The 19,999-nt window shown below is 46.8% G+C and overlaps 1 protein-coding gene across 1 annotated transcript in view; it reads right to left on the reverse strand.

The window, feature by feature from the left end:
- Window positions 1-12,549, reverse strand: part of LOC123587511 (liprin-alpha-1-like) — a 36,919-nt gene extending 24,370 nt beyond the window's left edge. The window contains exons 1-2 of the mRNA XM_045457297.1: window positions 12,493-12,549; window positions 11,044-11,136 (exon numbers count right to left, since the gene is read on the reverse strand). Coding sequence (XP_045313253.1) covers window positions 11,044-11,136; window positions 12,493-12,534 — 135 coding nt within the window. The 5' untranslated portion in view covers window positions 12,535-12,549. The remainder of the gene's footprint in view (window positions 1-11,043; window positions 11,137-12,492) is intronic.
- Between the last annotated feature and the right edge of the window lie 7,450 nt (window positions 12,550-19,999).

Below are 19,999 nucleotides of genomic sequence, written 5' to 3' on the forward strand. Positions count from 1 at the left end.
ATACGTCATATACTGGGTCACAAAACAGCCCTTCATAAGTATACAAGAATTGAAATTGTACCATGCATGCTGTCAGACCACAAGGCTATGAAGCTTGAAATGAACCACAGAAAAAAGTCTGGAAAACCTCCCAAAGCATGGAGGTTAAAGAACACCCTACTAAAGAATGAGTGGGTCGACCAGGCAATTAGAGAAGAAATTGACAAATATACGGAAACAAACGAAAAAGAAAATACAACAATCCAAACGCTTTGGGATGCAGCGAAGGCAGTCCTGAGAGGAAAATACGTTGCGATCCAGGCCTATCTCCAGAAACAAGAGAAATCCCAAATACAAAATCTAACAGCACACCTAAAGGAAATAGAAGCAGAACAGCAAAGGCAGCCTAAACCCAGCAGAAGAGGAGAAATAAGAAAGATCAGAGCAGAAATAAACAATATAGAATCTAAAAAAAACTGTAGAGCAGATCAACGAAACCAAGAGTTGGTTTTTTGAAAAGATAAACAAAATTGACAAACCTCTAGCCAGGCTTCTCAAAAAGAAAAGGGAGATGACCCAAATAGATAAAATCATGAATGAAAAGGGAATTATTACAACCAATCCCTCAGAGATACAAACAATTCTCAGGGAATACTATGAAAACTTATATGCCAACACATTGGACAACCTAGAAGAAATGGACAAATTCCTAAACACGCACACTCTTCCAAAACTCAATCAGGAGGAAAGAGAAAGCTTGAGCAGACCCATCACCAGCGAAGAAATTGAATCGGTTATCAAAAATCTCCCAACAAATAAGAGTCCAGGACCAGATGGCTTCCCAGGGGAGTTCTACCAGACGTTTAAAGCAGAGATAATACCTATCCTTCTCAAGCTATGCCAAGAAATAGAAAGGGAAGGAAAACTTCCAGACTCATTCTATGAAGCCAGTATTACTTTGATTCCTAAACCAGACAGAGACCCAGTAAAAAAAGAGAACTACAGGCCAATATCCCTGATGAATATGGATGCAAGAATTCTCAATAAGATACTAGCAAATCGAATTCAACAGCATATAAAAAGAATTACCCACCATGATTAAGTGGGATTCATTCCTGGGATGCAGGGCTGGTTCAACATTCGCAAATCAAACAACGTGATACATCACAGTAAGGAAAGAAAAGATAAGAACCATATGAGCCTGTCAATCGATGCAGAAAAGGCCTTTGACAAAATTCAGCACCCTTTCCTAATAAAAACCCTGGAGAAAGTCGGGATAGAAGGAACATACTTAAAGATCATAAAAGCCATTTATGAAAAGCCCACAGCTAACATCATCCTCAATGGGGAAAAAATGAGAGCTTTTTCCCTGAGATCAGGAACGCGACGGGGATGCCCACTCTCAACGCTGTTGTTTAACATAGTGTTGGAAGTTCTAGCATCAGCAATCAGACAACAAAAGGAAATCAAAGGCATCCTAATTCGCAAAGATGAAGTCAAGCTTTCCCTTTGTGCAGATGACATGATACTATACATGGAAAATCTGATAGACTCCCCCAAAAGTCTGCTAGGACTGATACCTGAATTTGGCAAAGTTGCAGGATGCAAAATCAATGTACAGAAATCACTTGCATTCTTATACACTAACAATGAAGCAACGGAAAGACAAATAAAGAAGCTGATCCCATTCACAATTGCACCAAGAAGCATAAAATACCTAGGAATAACTCTAACCAAAGATGTAAAAGATCTGTATGCTGAAAACTATAGAAAGCTTATGAAGGTAATTGAAGAAGATATGAAGAAATGGAAAGTCATTCCATGCTCATGGATTGGAAGAATAAATATTGTCAAAGTGTCAATACTACCCAAAGCTATCTACACATTCAATGCAATCCCAATGAAAATTGCAGCAGCATTCTTCTCGAAACTAGAACAAGCAATCCTAAAATTCATATGGAACCACAAAAGGCCCCGAATGGCCAAAGTAATTTTGAAGAAGAAGACCAAAGCAGGAGGCATCACAATCCCAGACTTTAGCCTCAACTACAAAGCTGTCATCATGAAGACAGCATGGTATTGGCACAAAAACAGACACATAGACCAATGGGATAGAATAGAAACCCCAGAACTAGACCCACAGATGTATGGCCAACTCATCTTTGACAAAGCAGGGAAGAACATCCAATGGAAAAAAGACAGTCTCTTTAACAAATGGTGCTGGGAGAACTGGACAGCAACATGCAGAAGGTTGAAACTAGACCACTTTCTCACACCATTCACAAAAATAAACTCAAAATGGATAAAGGACCTGAATGTGAGACAGGAAACCATCAAAACCCTAGAGGAGAAAGCAGGAAAAGACCTCTCTGACCTCAGCCGTAGCTATCTCTTACTCGACACATCCCCAAAGGCAAGGGAATGAAAAGCAAAAATGAATTACTGGGACCTTATGAAGATAAAAAGCTTCTGCACAGCAAAGGAAACAACCAGCAAAACTAAAAGGCAAACAACGGAATGGGAAAAGATATTTGCAAATGACATATCGGACAAAGGGCTAGTATCCAAAATCTATAAAGCGCTCACCAAACTCCACACCCAAAAAACAAATAACCCAGTGAACAAATGGGCAGAAAACATGAACAGACACTTCTCTAAAGAAGACATCCGCATGGCCAACAGGCACATGTAAAGATGCTCAACGTCGCTCCTCATCAGGGAAATACAAATCAAAACCACACTCAGATATCACCTCATGCCAGTCAGAGTGGCCAAAATGAACAAATCAAGAGACTATAGATGCTGGAGAGGATGTGGAGAAACGGGAACTCTCTTGCACTGTTGGTGGGAATGCAAATTGGTGCAGCCACTCTGGAAAACAGTGTGGAGGTTCCTCAAAAAATTAAAAATACACCTACCCTAGGACCCAGCAATAGCACTGCTAGGAATTTACCCAAGGGATACAGGAGTACTGATGCATAGGGGCACTTGTACCCCAATGTTTATAGCAGCACTCTCAACAATAGCCAAATGATGGAAAGAGCCTAAATGTCCATCAACTGATGAATGGATAAAGAAATTGTGGTTTATATACACAATGGAGTACTACGTGGCAATGAGAAAGAATGAAATATGGCCCTTTGTAGCAACATGGATGGAACTGGAGAGTGTGATGCTAAGTGAAATAAGCCATACAGAGAAAGACAGATACCATATGGTTTCACTCTTAGGTGGATCCTGAGAAACTTAAGAGAAACCCATGGGGGACAGGAAGAAAAAAAAAAAAAAAAAAAAAAAAGGAGGTTAGAGTGGGAGAGAGCCAAAGCATAAGAGCCTCTTAAAAACTGAGAACAAACGGGGTTGATGGGGGGTGGGAGGGAGGGGAGGGTGGGTGATGGGTAATGAGGAGGGTACCTTTTGGGATGAGCACTGGGTGTTGTATGGAAAGCAATTTGACAATAAATTTCATATGTTGAAAAAAATAAATAAACATAAAAAAATTCCACAACATCATGCCGGTCCTTCCCCCTGAGGACACAACGACCCCAGGCCCTTATCTGAAAACCCAACTCCTTACGGGGTAGGTTCTGTCCCAACACCAGCTGCCCGGTGCCTCACCTGGCTCCGCTTCCGCTTCCATCGCTCACAACAAAGCCAAGCTCCTCCTTGACCCCGGCCTTTGGCCTCGGAGTCAGACTGCTGGGAGAGTGCTCGGTCAGCCTCAGCTCCCGAGCGACCTCTCCGGAAAAGGCCCTTCCGGAACCACAGTGCGCAAGTAAGCGACATTTCCTCCTAACCCCTTCACTCGTCCAGATACACTCTTCTCAGATGTGCCTCCACCACCGTCTCCGAGGAGCACAGCAGCCAGAGCCTGGCGACCACAATGGTGCAGAGTCACAAAAGGGCTCAACAAGGGTGGGTGGTTGTGTCTCTGCAGATGATTCGGGTGCACCAACACAGAAGCCCTTTTTGGGGGGGCTACCCTGTACGCTTGAGGGGCATCCCGCCCCCAGCCTGCTTCAGATTCTGGCTCTCCCTCTGTCTGCCCCTCCCCTGGCCACACTCTCTGTCTCTCTAAATAGTAAATAAACATTACGAAAATTAGAAAACAAACCACACCGATCAAACACTCCCAGAATAACTGTCACTTAAGCGATCCACTTCATCTCGTTGCCCTGCCATAGCCAGCCCGTCATCACAAAGCCTGCCCTGGGCAGGCACCTGACAGGGGAGGAGGGCGGCCATGGCAGTGGGGGATAGGGAGCTGGGAGGCTGACACCATCACCACCCCATGGACGCTGGCTGAGCGTGGGCAAACTGGATGGTCATTTTAGAAGAACGACGGGTACTAGGCAAGGACTACTGGGTTTCGTTTTCTCCTGTAACAAATGCTGATGACCAAAATGTTTACTACGACTTCTCAGTCTTCCCTGGCTTGCTCTTATACATGTGAGTAGTCTGTTAATCAACACATCATGAACTAGGAAAGATGAGTTCAATTTGAAGCATGTTTGAAGGCATCAAGGAGACCCCGAGGCAGTCACCACTGGAAGGACTGAGACCCCAACAAAAGGGAAGCCCGCTGAGCCAACTCTAATGTTCAGAGTCCTCTCTCTCCCTCAAGACATGTGAGGATTCTGAATTTCCTCAGGGATTGGAGGCAATATACCAACGAGCTGCAAAGGAAACCTAACAGAAAGGCCAGCAGAAAGTCGCAGCTAACCGAGCTCTGGACAGCACAGGGAGGCACAGAAAATGAGCCCGGCACTCGGCAAGCACTGCCTGAGAAGCTGACCCTTCCATCATGTCATTGTGCTGTGGAGAAAATAACTGGGCTTTGGGACCTAGCATCAAGGACGGGTCCTCGGAAATACTCCAGGCCTCCAAATGGAGAGCCTGGAGGTCTACACGGGGGTGGGGGACAGCGTGAGCCCAGCTCACACTGCACCGTACAAAGACTGAGCCCCAGTCTCAACTCACTCACGCCTGAGTGGGCCCAATAACCGCCGCACTCGGGGTGTGTGGGATGAAATGCTGAAGGAATACAACCACACGAAGAGCCTCTATGCTTCTCCATACAGTCCAGAACAAAAATAAAAACAAAGAAGAAATGAAAAGACAAGACAAAAAAAAAGACAGAAAAGAGAAGAAAAAAGAAGAAAAAAGGAAAGAAAAGAAAAGAAAAGAAAAAAAATGAAAAGGAAACGAAATGAAGGGAAAGGAAAGGCAAGGAAACGAAAGGAAAGGAAATGAAAGGAAAGGTAAGGAAAGGAAGGGAAATGTAAGGCAAGGCAAGGCAAGGCAAGACAAGGCAAGGCAAAGCAAGGCCAGGAAATGAAAGGAATGCCTGGGTGGCTCAGTCGGGGAAGCATCCCACTTTGGTTCATGTCATGATCTGACGCTTTATGGTTTGAGTCCCGCATCGGGCTCTGTGGTGACAGTGAAGAGCCTGGAGCCTGCTTTGGATTCTGTGTCTCCCACTTTGTCTCCCCCTCCCCTGCTCAAGTTTTGTCTCTCTCTCTCTCTCTCTCTCTCTCTCTCTCTCTCAAAAGTAAATAATATTAACAAAAAAATTCTTTTAATAAGAAAAGGAAAGAAACAAACAAGCAAACAAAAAAAGAGAGGCACCTGGATAGCTCAGTCTACTCGTTTAAGTGACCAACACTTGGTTTCGGCTCACGTTTGTGAGTTTGAGCCCTGTGTTGGGCTCTCTACTGACAGAAAAGAGCCTCTCCTCAACAGTGTCTCTCTCTCCCCCGTCCTCTACCCCCACCCCTGCTCTCACTTTCTTTCTCCCTCAAAATAAGTAGATAAACATAAAAAAACACACAACAGGTTTTACATCATAACGACCCAAAGAAGAAAGAAGAGAAACAGACCAAGAGGAGACACATAGACTGGAGTTATTGGATGCAAAAGTCAACTGTCCAAAAACCATTCTTGACAAATGGGAAATTTTCAGAGACTCAAAACAGATTCTCAAACTGCAAATTATCAGAGCTAAACTTAAGATCTCCAGGTGCCTGGGTGGCTCAGTTGGTTAAGCATCTGACTTCAGCTCAGGTCATGATCTCGTGATTCGGGAGTTTGAGCCCCGCGTTGGGCTCTGTGCTGACAGTGCAGAGCCTAGAGCCTGCTTCGGCATCTGTGTCTCCCTCTCTCTCTGTTCTTCCCTTGCTCCCAGTCTGTCTAGCTCTCTAACATAATTAAAAGACTAAAAAATCTTGTCAATGGCATTAAGAACTCAGTCTGTGGGTTTCACATCAGACTAGACACAGGTGAATAGACTCAGTGAACTGAAAGATAGGTAGGTAAAAATATATCTAGACCATACACAGAGAAAACGTCCAGAAAATACAGAAGCCCAAAAGACACAGAAGATATGGTACAAAGGTCCAATAGGAACCCACAAAGTAGAGGAAACACAGAATGGGTAGTACCACTTCGCTACAAAGATAAGAATCAAAACTGATAAAAGAACCATGAGAGTGACTCCACAAAGAACACCCGAGGCAAAAAGATGTTAACAGTCACGAGAGGACAAAGATACCGCCTTCCATGGGACAACAACAACAACACTACCAGCTGACTCTTCAAGAAAAGCAAATGAAGCCAGATGATGGATTGGCATGTATGAAAGGTGAACTAAAATAGCCACCAACCTGGAAGTCTTTACCTAACAGAAACATTCTTCACAGTGAAGGCAAAGTAAAGATGTTTTTCAGGCAAAACAGAAGCAAAAACAAAAATAAAAACAGAAACAACAAACAAAAACAACACACACACACACACACACACACACACACACACAAACCATGACGACACATCAACTACAGACACAAACTAAAATCAATATTAAAGCAGCTTGTTGCAGAAAAGAAATGTAGTCTCTGAAAGAAATATGAAAAAACAAGGCTTGCAGAACAACGTCACAACAGAAAGGGTAACTATGAGAACAAACCTTCACAAGCATTAAGTGCACGAAACAATGACAACAACGCCAAAATCCATCTAAGACTTAAAAATATGAGCCAACAAAAGGTGAAGAGGAGTTCAGTGTGGTTCAAGTGTCAAAGAAAAGAGCAGGGGCGCCTGGGTAGCTCAGTCAGTTGAGTGTCCGACTTTGGCTCAGGTCACGATCTCACGGTTTGTGAGTTGGAGACCCGCGTCAGACTCTGTGCTGATGACTCAGAGCCTGGAGCCTGCTTCAGCTTCTGTGTCTCCCTTTCTGCTCTGCCCCTCACCCGATTGTACTACGTCTCTCTCAAAAAACAAATAAATCTTAAAGCAAAGAAAAGACAAAAGGAGAGAGCAGTGTCTGGGAAGCAGTACAAGTCCTGAATCAGGCAGGGGTCAGTTTAAAATGCACCTGCCTCTAGAAATAGATATATTCCAATTACCTAACAGATCAGTGTACAATTAAAAACTCCCTCCTACTTCTTAAGGAAGGCTAGAGACCAAAAGAACACAGAACAGCTGGGACAAAGAAGAAACTAATAATACGGTACGTGTAAACGAACCTATCAGTCATCACATGTGCACAAATGCTGCAAGGAAAAGGTTGACTCTCAAATACATTAGAAGGAAACTAAGCATACGCTGGTCACAAAGGTACACCTTAAAACGTAAGATCACAGACAGGTGGAAGTAAAAGATCCCCAGGCAAACCCTACCCAACAGAAAACTGATGTGGCCACTGGGACCCTCCAAGAAAGTAACCTCTATAGCAAAAAGCTCTACTAGAGACAAAGAGGCACATTTCGCGATGGAAGTTCCATCTACCAAGAGAACAAGACTTCCAACCTTGCATATACCTAATTAAGCAATCTCAAAACACAGAAAAAGTGACAAACATAGAAAAGGAAAAAGAGCCACATCCATAAGCACGATGGGAGACTTGACGATACATCTCTCAGTATCTGACAGAACTGACGACAACAGAAACCTCAAGGCAGTGGGACGGGGCTGTCCAATATGCGGTCACGTGCTCTACTGCAAGTACTTGAAACGCGGCTCCTCAGTGTGCGACGTGTGGAAAGTATAAAATGCACACCACATTTTAAAGACAACGTGATCAAAGAGAATTCAAAATCATTCATAATTTTTTCTCACGCCGGCTATACGCTGAAATGATATTTTGGATATGCCTGTTAGTTATATTATTAAACTCATTCTCGCCTATTCCTTACTTGGTTTCAAGTGGTTACTAAAATCTGAATTCTGTCATTAACAAACTTCATCTAACCTATAAATAGAGACTACTGCATTCCCCCAACACACATTATTTTCACGTGCCCGAGGAACAGTTCATGAAAACGAATATATGCCAGGCCATTAGGGAAGTCAGCTCATCTCAAAGGACTGAAATACTGCAGGGCATATTTAGGGATTGCATTAGATTCACAGTTCAATTCCCCCAACAATTCATCAAGCCCACAGTGATGGGATGAAGACAGGGAGACTTCCGGTGATGACCAGTCCTGGGCGGCTGAGAGAGCACCGTCACCCCTGCCACCACAGGAGGACAGGGAGAAGCAGGCTGTTGATGAACCAGGAAGCTGACTCTCACCTGACCCTGAATCTGCAGATGCCTTCATCTTGAGAACTTCCCAGTCTCCTCAACTGTAGGAAAGAAGTTTCTGTTTCTTATTAGGCAGCCAGTCTATGGTATTTTGTTACAACCACCCCAAAACACGGAGACAGATACCTTCATGGAATTAAGCTAGAAATCCGCACAAAGAGAACGAGAAAATCCCCCGAAACATCAAGATGTGTTATGCTCCTAAACATTGTGATGAATTAAGAAAAAGATGCCACAATGAAAGTTAGGAAATAGTTTCACATAAAAGATAATAAACATTTGGCTTATCAAAACTTGTGAGATCAGTAAAGGTGTGCTTAAAGGGAGGCTCATAGCTTTAGAATACATATATCATAGGATAGCTCAGTTGCTTGGTGACCAACTCTTGATTTTGGCTCAGGGTATGATCCCACGGCCACAAGATCAATCCCCAGCCTGGCTCCACACTGAGTGAGGAGCCTGCTTGAGATTCTCTCTCTCTCTCTCTCTCTCTCTCTCTCTCTCTCTCTCTCCCTCTCCGTCTGACCCACTGCCCTGCTCATGCTCTCATTCTAAAATGAATCAACACACTAATAAGCAAATAAATACAATACACATACTGGAAAGGAACAAAGGCTAAAAATCAAATGAAGGATTTAGTTCAAGAACTACAAGATGGGACAGCAAACAATCACCAAGTAGACGGAAAACAAAAGGGCAGAAATCAGTGCTGCAGGAAACAAATAGTAAATGACAGAAATCAAAAAAGCCCAAGTTGGTTCTATGAAAAAGAAACAAAGCACAAAGTACCAATATCAAGAAGTTCTAAAGCAAATATCACACCAGATGCTGCAGATAGGAGGGATATTAGAAACCAGTTGACACTTACTCCTTGGAAAGTTTGGGAGGTCAGAGCAAATTCCTAGAAAACAAAATGCCTCATCTAAATAGACACAAGAAGATATGGGAAATCAGAAACATCCTATTTCCACTTAAGAAAGGAATCTGCGATGAGAACCCTTCTCACAAGGAAAACCCTACACCAGCTGTTGGCCTAGCACTTCTTCCCAAAAGAAAAGAACACACACACAAACTCTCCTGGGAAAGCACAAGGAGTGCTTCTCCCTACGTTGTTTTAGGAGGCCAGCACGACCTGGAACCCAAACCCAGCAAGGACAGCACAAGAGGGTGCAAGGGAACACCCACCTCTCTCTTGAATACACACGCAAGGATCCAAAGCACACGATTTACAAATGGAATCCAGTGAAGAGAGAATGCATAGACCTCAGGTTTGATTTATTCTAGAAGGGCAAAAGTTGTTTCAAGTTAAACCACAACATTGAAACAAATCACTTGTCCCCAAAGATGCACAAAACACATTTCAGAAAACTTAGTATTATGATTTCTTTGACGATTGTTAAAAAATCAGAGCAAACTAGAAATAGAGGAGAATTTTCATGTTTTGATCCAACTATCTACCAGTAATGCCACGGAAAGTGTCATATGTAGTGTTAAAATACTGAAGTCTTTGGGGCACCTGAGTGGCTTCTAGTCGGCGAAGCGTCTGACTCTTGATTTCAGCTCAGGCCGTGATCTCACGGTTCCTGAGTTCAAGCCTCGCATCAGACTCTGTGCTGACAGTGCGGAGTCTGCTTGGGATCCACTCGCTTTCCCCCCTCTCACTCCCCTTCCCATGCATGCTCTCTAAATCAATAAAGAAAGAAAGAAACTTTAAAAAATATTAAGTATACAAAACATTAGGAAAACCTTCTCTCTCGTATCTGGAAGGAGACAAGGACACCTACTCTCACCACTTCCATTCAACACAGTACTGGAGGCCCTAGCCAATCCAAGGCAAGAAACATACCAATGGTTATACGATTGGATAGAAACAAAAGACACTTACCACAAGGCAACACAGGGAATGTAAGGCAGACATACACAAGAATGTGAAAACCTCTGCCATTCACAGATGTATTCCACACACACAGAAAGAACTCATGCGAATCAACAAAAACCAAAACACACAACCTAATCACAAAGTGGCTTCCAAAAGGCAATTCTTTCACAAAAGAAACACGTGAGTGGCCAAGACACACACAGGGGCGGGTCCCACGAATACACCATACCTCCCAGCGCCTGAGCCCCAGCAACAAGCTAACACACGAGAAGAAGCAATACCAGGCATCAGCCAGCCCTGAGCTCCCGCACGCCGTTGCTCGTGGGGAACAGACACGTGCCACCACTCACGCCCTGCTCCTCCAAGGCAACCCAATACGATGCATGTGGATCTGCAGGCAGCCTCTGCACAAAACGGAGCACCCACAGGAGAAAGAATAAAGCGTGCTGTGCTCACACACTGGGCCTTCGACAGCAGGGGAGGACCAGCACAGCCACGCAAGGAAAGCAGGTGCATTGCGCACACACAGCGCTCAAGGGTTGGCTCAACATGAAGCGAAAAACAAGCCAAAGCAATCGCTGGTGAAAGTCAAGACCGTGGTTACCTTTGGGGGACGTTCGGTGGGAGTCAGTAGGAGGTAGGAAGCACGGGAACGTTCCATTTCTTCATCCAGGTGGTGGTTCCAAGAACGTGTTCGCTGAGGGAAAGATATGGAAGATCAGCTGAAAGTAGTGGCCTAGGATGTTCCAAACGTCCACCGCGTGCCACACAAAAATGCAGCTCTGTGCGGGCAGCTAACCCCCAAGAGAAGCAAGGAAGCCCCACCCATCTGAGTGCGGAATCAGGAAAGGGCATCCGGACACCCGAGGAGCTACCGCCACACCCTACTCGCCTCCAGCTGTTCATCTGGGGGAGTCCACGTCGCCTTCCTCAACATAATTGGCCACAAGACACTGAATGCAGAAGCGGCTGGAAGAATAAAGATCTTGCCCTAAGCCAATGCCAATGCCAACGCCAATGCCACGCTTCTACACGGTGTTGTTCTGAAAATGTACGTATTTTTTGCATGAAAGGTATGAGTACGTTAATCTGTACTACTTTATTGTCTTTAAGTGAATTCATCACATCTGAGATGCTCGGATTTGGCTTGGTTTCCTTAATGTTTGTTTTTGAGAGAGAGACACAGGGCACGTGAGGGGAGGGGAAGAGGGAGATGGACACAGAGAATCTGACACAAGTCCAGGCTGGCAGCTGGCAGCACAGAGCCCCACATGGGGCTCTAAACCATCAACTGTGAGATCGCCACCTGAGCCAGAGTCGGACCCTTAACACAGAGAGCCACCCAGGCGCCCGCTTCAATTCTCGGTTCAACCTCACCACAGTAGAGATCAAGAGACACAACCCCCACACTCGAAGGCTCTCTGGGGCCCTCAATAATCCCCTGATGTCCAAGTGTCCCGACACCACCGAGTCTGAGAAACACTGACCCAGGGAACAAAGGACACTCTCCCCTTCTTCTCATCAACTTCCCAATTTCTATAGGGTTTCCCCAGCTCACCAAACTCTCTAGGGCCTGGCCCACAGGACGCAAGGGCCTAAGGCGGCCTTTGTTCGTGGCAGCCGCCTCGGGGGACAGAACGTGTGCAGCCTGTGCGGGGTCAGGGGACGGACAAGGCGGGAAGGTCTCCGACAGCCTCTGCGAGGGCGGGCGGCACACGCCTCCTTACACGACAGCCGCGGCTGAGGCGGGCACCCGGAGAACCTCCCAGAAGCCACTACCGGCAGGGAGAAGGGCCCTTACCGCCTGCCGAGCGGTTAAGCCAGCACTGCCACGGGAGGCGCCCCCCCACACACCCCACCGCCACAGAGCGGCCACCACGACTCCCGGGAGCCTGCGGGCGTCCACACGGACAGGCCGGCCTTCCTCCCGAGGGGGGCCAAACGCTGTCCCCCAAGTGAGCAGAACCAGGGCGCCCCGAACCACCCGGCCTCTCACGGCTGGCACTGCGGCCTCTGCGGGAGTCCGAGCGGCGCCGGGTCCACCAGAACTCACCTGCCTCGAACGGGACGGTCTTGGGAGAAACAGGGGCCCCATGGCGACATCCTCGTAGGTGGAAGACTTCTAGCAAGGGAGAAGCCGGAGGCTCAGAAGAGCACCGCCCTCGCCCTCCACAGCGCATGCGGGCTCCTACCGCCTTCAAGAACCTGCCGGCCTCCCGCCCACCTCTCCGCCTGGCAAATGCGCTGTGGCGCCAGCACCAACGGAACCCACTGCGTCAGGGAGGAAAGACTACCGGGTGGGACGCTGCACCGGCAGAGAATCCTCAACACGCACCCGCCCAGACGCACTGGGTTACAACGTCAGAGGCGAACCCGATCTCAGCTGCGGACCTTGGGCGATGGACACACATCAGCACAGGTTTGGGGCTGTGACAAAGGCCTCGCCCTGGTGGGGGTTTCGGATACCTGCTCGGGGGAGAGGCTGGGCCTCAGCAAGGGCAGGTATGTGTGTGAAATCTCTGGAGCTTCCTGTCACATTTGCTGAAACTGCTCTAGAAAAGTAGCCAAGAAGCCAAAACCACCCCCAAAATTATGCATGGGCGGGCCTCCGTGCAATCATAACCCAAGTCTGTGCTCTTGCCAAGCCCCTCCCCCACCCCCCTCCTCGGCCACCGACGGGGGCTCGGGAGCCTGTAAGAGCCCCGATGCCGTTGATGGGCCACGTTTGGGCCAGCTTCGGGACACCCTGGGCTACGTTGCAGCCTCGCTGCTCCTGACTGTCCATGTTTCCCAAAGCGCGAGAGCCCCCCACCCCTTGTCGCTTTTGGAGGACACACTGTGTCCCAGCAAAGCAGCAGTGCTGACTGCCCACCCACAGGCACACTCTGATCCGTGTGAGGTGGCATCTCAGTTTGGTTTTGATTCGTAGTCCCCTGATGAGGAGTGACTTTGAGCATCTTTTCTTTTTTCTTGTATTCCATATAATTTATCGTCAAATTGGTTTCCATTCAACACCCAGTGCTCATCCCCACAGGTGCCCTCCTCAATGGCCATCACCCACTTTCCCCTCTCCCCCACCCCCCATCAACCCTCAGTTCGTTCTCCGTATTTAAGAGTCCCTTATGGTATGCCTCCTTCCCTCTCCGCAACTCGTTTCCCCCTTTCCCCTCCCCTCTGGTCTCCTGTGAAGTTTCTCAGGATCCACGTATGCATGAAAACATACGGTATCTGTCTTTCTCTGCCTGACTCATTTCACTTGGCAGAACACCCTGCACTTCCTTCCACGTTGCTACAAATGGCCAGATCTCATCTTTTCTCATTGCCAAGTAGTATTCCATTGTATATAGAAACCTCATCTTCCGTATCCATTTGTCCATCGACGGGCATTTAGGCTCTTTCCAGCATGTGGCTATTGTTGAAAACGCTGCTATAAACATTGGGGTACGAGTCCCCTGTGCATCAGCACTCCTGAATCACCTGAATTCTAGCAGTGCTATTGCTGCGTCATAGGGTAGATCTATTTTTAACGTAGTGAGGAACCTCCACACTGTTTCCAGAGCGGCTGCACCAGTTTTTCTTCCCACCAACAATGCAAGAGGCTTCCTGTTTCTCCTATCCTCTTCAGCATCTGTTTTGTCCTGATTTGTTCATTTCTGCCACCTTGACCGATGTGAAGTGGAATCTCAGTGTGGTTTAGGTTTGTATTTCTCTGATGAGGAGTGACGCTGAGTATCTTGTCATATGTCTCTTGGTCATCTGGATGTCTTCTTTCGAAAAGTACCTATTCATGTCTTGTGCCCATTTCATCACCCGATTATTTGTTTTCAGGTGTGGCGTTTGGTGAGTTCTTTATAGGTGTTTGGATACTAGCCCTGTGTCTGATACGTCAATTGCAAATACCTTTTCCCATTTCATCTGTTGTCTTTTTGTTTTGTTGCTTGTTTCCTTTGCAGTGCAGAGGGTGTTTATCTTGATAGGGTCCCAATAGTTCATTTTCGCTTTTAATTCCCTCGCCTTTGGAGACGTGTCACGTAAGAAATTGCCACAGCTGAGGTCGGAGAGGTTCCGTCCTGCTTTCTCCTCTCGGGTTTTAAAGGTTTCGTGTCTCACATTCAGGTCCTTTCTCCACTTTGAGTCCATTTTTGTGTATGCTGTAAGAAAGTGATCTAGTTTCATTCTTCTGCATGTTGCTGTCCAGTTCTCCCAGCACCAGTGGTTAAAGAGTCTGGTTTTTCTCCATTGGATACTCTTTCGTGCTTTGTGGAAGATTAGTGGGCCGGGCCATACATTTGTGGGTCTGAATCTGGGTTCTCTGTTCTGTTCCATTATCCTATGTGTCTGTTTGTGTGCCCATACACACTGTCTTGATGATAACAGGTTTGTAGCAGAGGCTACATTCTGGGACTGTGATGCCTCCTGCTTTGGTTTTCTTGTTGAATATTACTTTGTATATTCGGGGTCTTTTGTGCTTCCATACACATGTTAACATTATTTGTTCTAGCTTTGAAAAGAATGGTGGCACAATTATGATGGGGATTGCATTGAAGGTGTTTGCCTTTCTCTTGACTGCAAATGGCACCATGTACCTACGGTCAGTTTCTGTGTGCAAAATGATACGTTTTATCTTGTTAGAGTAGGTTTTCCGGAGAGGAAATGCTCTAATAGCCTACTATCTGCGTATATTTCATGCACTCCTGGCCTGGGGGCTCCGGGGTGGGTTTGCACCAGGTGAGGCAGACCAGAGGGAAGGGCCTGGTGGCTGGCTGCGCTGGCCCTAGGGCTGGGGAGGAGGCCCTGAGAACCTGGTGGGGCGGGCCCGGAAGGCAGGAGCAGCCTGAAGCCCCAAGCTGGCTCCACCAACTTCCCAGTGAGCGGCCCAGCGTGGTGTGGTGCCGGGCTGCGAGGTGCCTTGTGGTGCGTTTCGGGATGGAAGAGGAGGCGGGCGTGGGGCCAAGCCAGGAGCAGCCTGCAAGAGTCCCGGGTTTGGAGAACGCCCGGGCTTGCGCCACAGCGCGTTGCCAGGGTCCTCTTGTGCGGCCTCTGCCATCCGCCCAGGGCCCGGGGCCCGCTCGGAGGGCGGCAGCAGGGTGGCAGGCTGGCAGGCAGGCAGGCAGGCAGGCGCCTCCGCTTCCAACCCGCACCGCACGGCACCACGCCGGCGGCTTACTGGGAAGAGGGTGGAAGCGAGCATGGGGCATCCGGCCGGCCGTGCCTTCCGCCCCCCCCCCCCCCGCCGGGTTCTCAGCGCCTCCTCCCCAGCCTCAGGGCGAGCGCAACCAGCACCCCACGCTCCCCCCCCCCCCCCGCCTTTCCCTCCCGCTCGCCCCACCTGGTGCAAAGCCACCCCGGAGGCCCCAGCGCCCCCAGAGAACATCACCAGCCCCAGCCCGCTGCCCTAGCTGGGCCTCGCGAAACGCCCGGGGCCCTGGGGAAGAGGTCTCCAGGGAGGGAAGAGGTCCGGGACCCAGGGAGCCCAGGGCCGCGGCGGAGTCGGAGACTGGGGACTCGCTGCCCCGCCCTCCCGCCGGCTCCAGGGTTCTTGTATCCACCCACCGAGCCCCCACCCTCCAGTCCCCAGGCGCCAGCCCCCGGTCGCGCCCTCACCGCACCCCCCCCCACCCCTCCGTGCGGGTGGGGTGCCGGTGTGGGTGGTGTGTCAGGAAAGGTGCACAGCTGGGGCGTGGCTTCCAGCCGGTGCGGTGGGATTTGGCCTGGTGCGGGGAGCGGGGAGCGGGGAGCGTGCTCCTTGTCAAGTGCCCTGGGGTTGCGGGCTGGGGGGGCGGGGCGGCGCGGGGCGGGGCGGGGCCAGGCCAGGCCAGGTCAGGCCTAGTGTTGCACTTAGCACCTGTCTGGCGGTTTAGAAGCTGAATCAGCTGGAGAAGAGGTGGTGAGGTGAGGTGGTCTGTTGACTCCAAGCATAGCCCGAGCAGGGGCTCCGCACTGGTCAGTTCTGGTCTCTGCGCTGGTCAGTGCGGGCCCCTTCCGGACCTGGCCCCCCGTGTTATTGACCGAATGAGGGAATGAAGGGCGGAAGGGAGTGTTCACTGTGTAGGGAGGGTTGTAGAATGGAGGCCATCGTGGCGAAGCATTGGATGATGGGTTCTATACATCGTACTTCATTCTTTAGTTTTAGTATCAAGTTTTAGTATCGCTTTTTACATGCTGTCGTCACATCCGCGTATGCCTGGCAGTTAGCAGTGACTGATGCTGAGGAGTGCCCGTGTAGGTCTAGGTGGAGAGTTTTAGTTTTAAAAGCCTTTGGGATTCTTTTGGTAAAAGAATGTAAGGGGCCAGAAAGCTAGAGTCCCTTTTGTTTTTCCCTTTCAAAACCTCAGAGGGGCGCCTGGGTGGCTCAGGCGGTTGAGCATCCGACTTCTGCTCAGGTCCTGATCTCCCGGTTTGTGGGTTCGAGCCCCGCGTCGGGCTCTGTGCTGACGGCTCAGAGCCTGGAGCCTGTTTCAGATTCTGGGTCTCCTTCTCTCTCTGCCCCTCCCCTGCTCACATTATGTCTGTCTGTCTGTCTCTCTCTCTCTCTCAAGAATAAATGCACATCCACTCTTATGTGGATCCTGAGAAACTTACTAGAAGACCATGGGGGAGGGGAAGGAAAAAAAAAAGGTTAGAGAGGGAGGGAGCCAAAACATAAGAGAGTCTTAAAAACAGAACAAACTGAGGGTTGATGGGGGTGGGAGGGAGGGGGGGTTGTGTGATGGGTATGGAGGAGGCCACCTGTTGGGATGAGCACTGGGTGTTGTATGGAAACCAATTTGACAATAAATTTCATATTAAAAAAAATTACACATTAAAAAAAATTAAACAGGCAAACCCTCAGAGGCCAAATTAAAAGGAAAAAAACCCCGTGAGGATAATGCTGTTCCCAGGGATGGAACTATTTAAAGTAATATTGACAGTTTATAATAATCACAATACACTTGTGAAAAAGACAAGGGGAGAAATACATAATTGTACGAATTTTGCCTTATTAACAGTATGCCTGGCTTCATCTTGGGATGTGCATACCAAGCTTAAAAGTGGAAACATTATTGGAAAAAAGGACTTTTTTTTCCCTTATGCAGAAAAGTATGATCTCCAGTTCCCTGGAGTTTTTATGGCATAGAAAGGAGATGTTAACACAGCCTGCTGTGAATAGAAGATGTGAAAGATAGTCAGGACCTCAGTGATTTCTGCATGAAAGCAGTCAGCAGAGTAGCTCGTTTATGTGCTGTCAGCACCCTAGCAGTGAGCGCCGAGACCTGGAGGAACTAGAGGTTTTCACTGAGGAGCCTCATAAGGAAGCTTGGAGGGTCTGTGCCCAGCCCCTGTGGCAGGCACGCTGACTCAGGAGGGACTCATCACAGGGTCAGTGCAGGGGGCACGCCAGGAAACTTAAATCCACAGGATACTGTAAATTAGCCTTTCACCCAAATTGTAAGGCAGATATTGAGAGAGCTTTATTTTCTTCGGTTGGAGTCCTGATGTTATTGTTAATTAATAATTTCCTGAGTACCTTATTATCTTGAATGCATTTCAGTTTAAAGTACAGGTAAATTGGTTCTTCTCACTCCCGTCTTTTATGTGTCCCTTTATAGAATTCTGCTTCAGATGAAATGTTTCCAGGTAGTGTTAGGCTTGGTTTTATCAGAATCATTTAAATAAACTGTAGTTTCTAATGTGATTGATAGGGTGTGATCACTGTGAGCTGTGGTCTCAACCTGCTGTTGACATTTAAACAGATAAAGCTGACTAGATATAGCCATTCAGGTGCTAAATATATTTTACATCTACTTCTAACAGCACAAGTGGAAGTATTAAGAGATCTGGCTTCATTGTCATTGAGCTGTGAAGTATTCAACCTTGTCTGCCCGCGCTTAGTACTGTTGACTTTTTTATTTCTGTTGGAAGATTAAAATTAAATGCTTCACTTTTTTTGTCAGCTTTTGGGAGTTAAATTGACATTTAAGACTGTAAAATTTTTTACTGAGTGCTTCAATGTCAACAAAGTATTCTTGGAGGATTATATTTTTCAAGGGCACTGCACAAAGGTTCATTGATCAGATGTGATTTATTGCAATTTTTTTATTTGAGCTCTTTTTGTATATTTATTGAAGTTCCCATATTTCGTATTCTAACTATATTAGAAGAGATACTTCACCAAATAGGTACTAAACATGCTACGAAAGATCTGGAAGCACATTGTTCTGATTCTAGGCTGTGATTTTTATGATTTTGATTTCTTTGTTTGAGGACTTAGCGGTTAGAAAATTGAAAACAATGGTGTATACCTGTTACACTGAAAGGAGTGTTGCTGTTGCTCACGTGGGTACCGATTATCTGTTGGTTAACTATGTTCCAGTTACAGTCTGTCTGATACCAACACCGGGTTTGTTGCCTCTGAAATTAGTTTGCTTTCTCATTTTTGAGTATAGGCTAACCTTATTTCTTTATGCAATTAAAAAAAATTGTTGGTACTATGCTTTTTAATGATGAAATATTTGTTCTTGAGATCAATAATAAAATGTCAGTACTTCCTGGTTTGCAGAATCATCACAGATTTTTGACTCTAAAATGATCATAAAAGCAGATAACTTATCCATTGTGTATTCTTACATTGTGTGCTACCAAAATAGTAATATAGTGAATCACTTGGGATAAATGTCCGAAAAAAATCTGAAATGCCATTCTTAATGTGAATAAATTGAAAGCTGCAGAAGTAGGAGGGAGATGGCCACTGAGAAATGTATTTGATGATAAACATACTTAAAAAAATATCAGCTACCGTGTATGCATTTGTGTTTTATAATGTTCCATTTTAAATGTTGAGCGACTCCAAAAGATATTTTTGCGAATCGGTAGAAAAATATTTAAAATTACTTAGCCCATCTGATACACTTAGCACTGCTCAGCGGCATCACGTTGGACTTTAAATCTTAAGAGTGTTATTATTGAAAGTTAGGAACACTCACTGAAACATTAAAGTCTTCTTGGTGGAATAATTATGGAATGCGGGTCTATTCCAGTTAGAAAGGAAAGCAAGTACTCCATTTTGGGGCCAGAAATTTCTAATCGGATGAAAAGTGTGATTTAAGATCTAGGCCTCTCCTTAAACTATCAGTACTGTGTTCTTCAAATTCAAATCATATTTTATGTTAAATTTACTTAGGATCAAAACCATTCAAGTGCAAGATATGCCACTTCGCAACGGCTCAGCTTGGCGATGCCAGAAACCATGTCAAAAGGCACCTTGGGATGAGGGAATACAAGTGTCATGTCTGTGGGTGAGTAACCTGAAACCATCTCTGCCTTGGTGAGCCAGGCAGCATGTGCGGGATAGCCATTGTTTCAGAATTCAGAAGTGATATGAGTAAGAGTGGCTAAAATTATGCTTGCGTACCCTCCTTTCCATTGTTATGGTAAATTCCTTAAATACAGTTATGACATTCTTCTCCCACTTCTAATCCTCTACTGCAGATGAGCAATTTTATGGGCTACAAGGTCAATTTGAACCCGTAATCTGTAAATTGACTAAATTATAGGATGTTCATTCACATTGCCAGAGAGAA

This window comes from Leopardus geoffroyi, chromosome D3 (assembly GCF_018350155.1).
Source record: "Leopardus geoffroyi isolate Oge1 chromosome D3, O.geoffroyi_Oge1_pat1.0, whole genome shotgun sequence".
NCBI lineage: Eukaryota > Metazoa > Chordata > Mammalia > Carnivora > Felidae > Leopardus > Leopardus geoffroyi.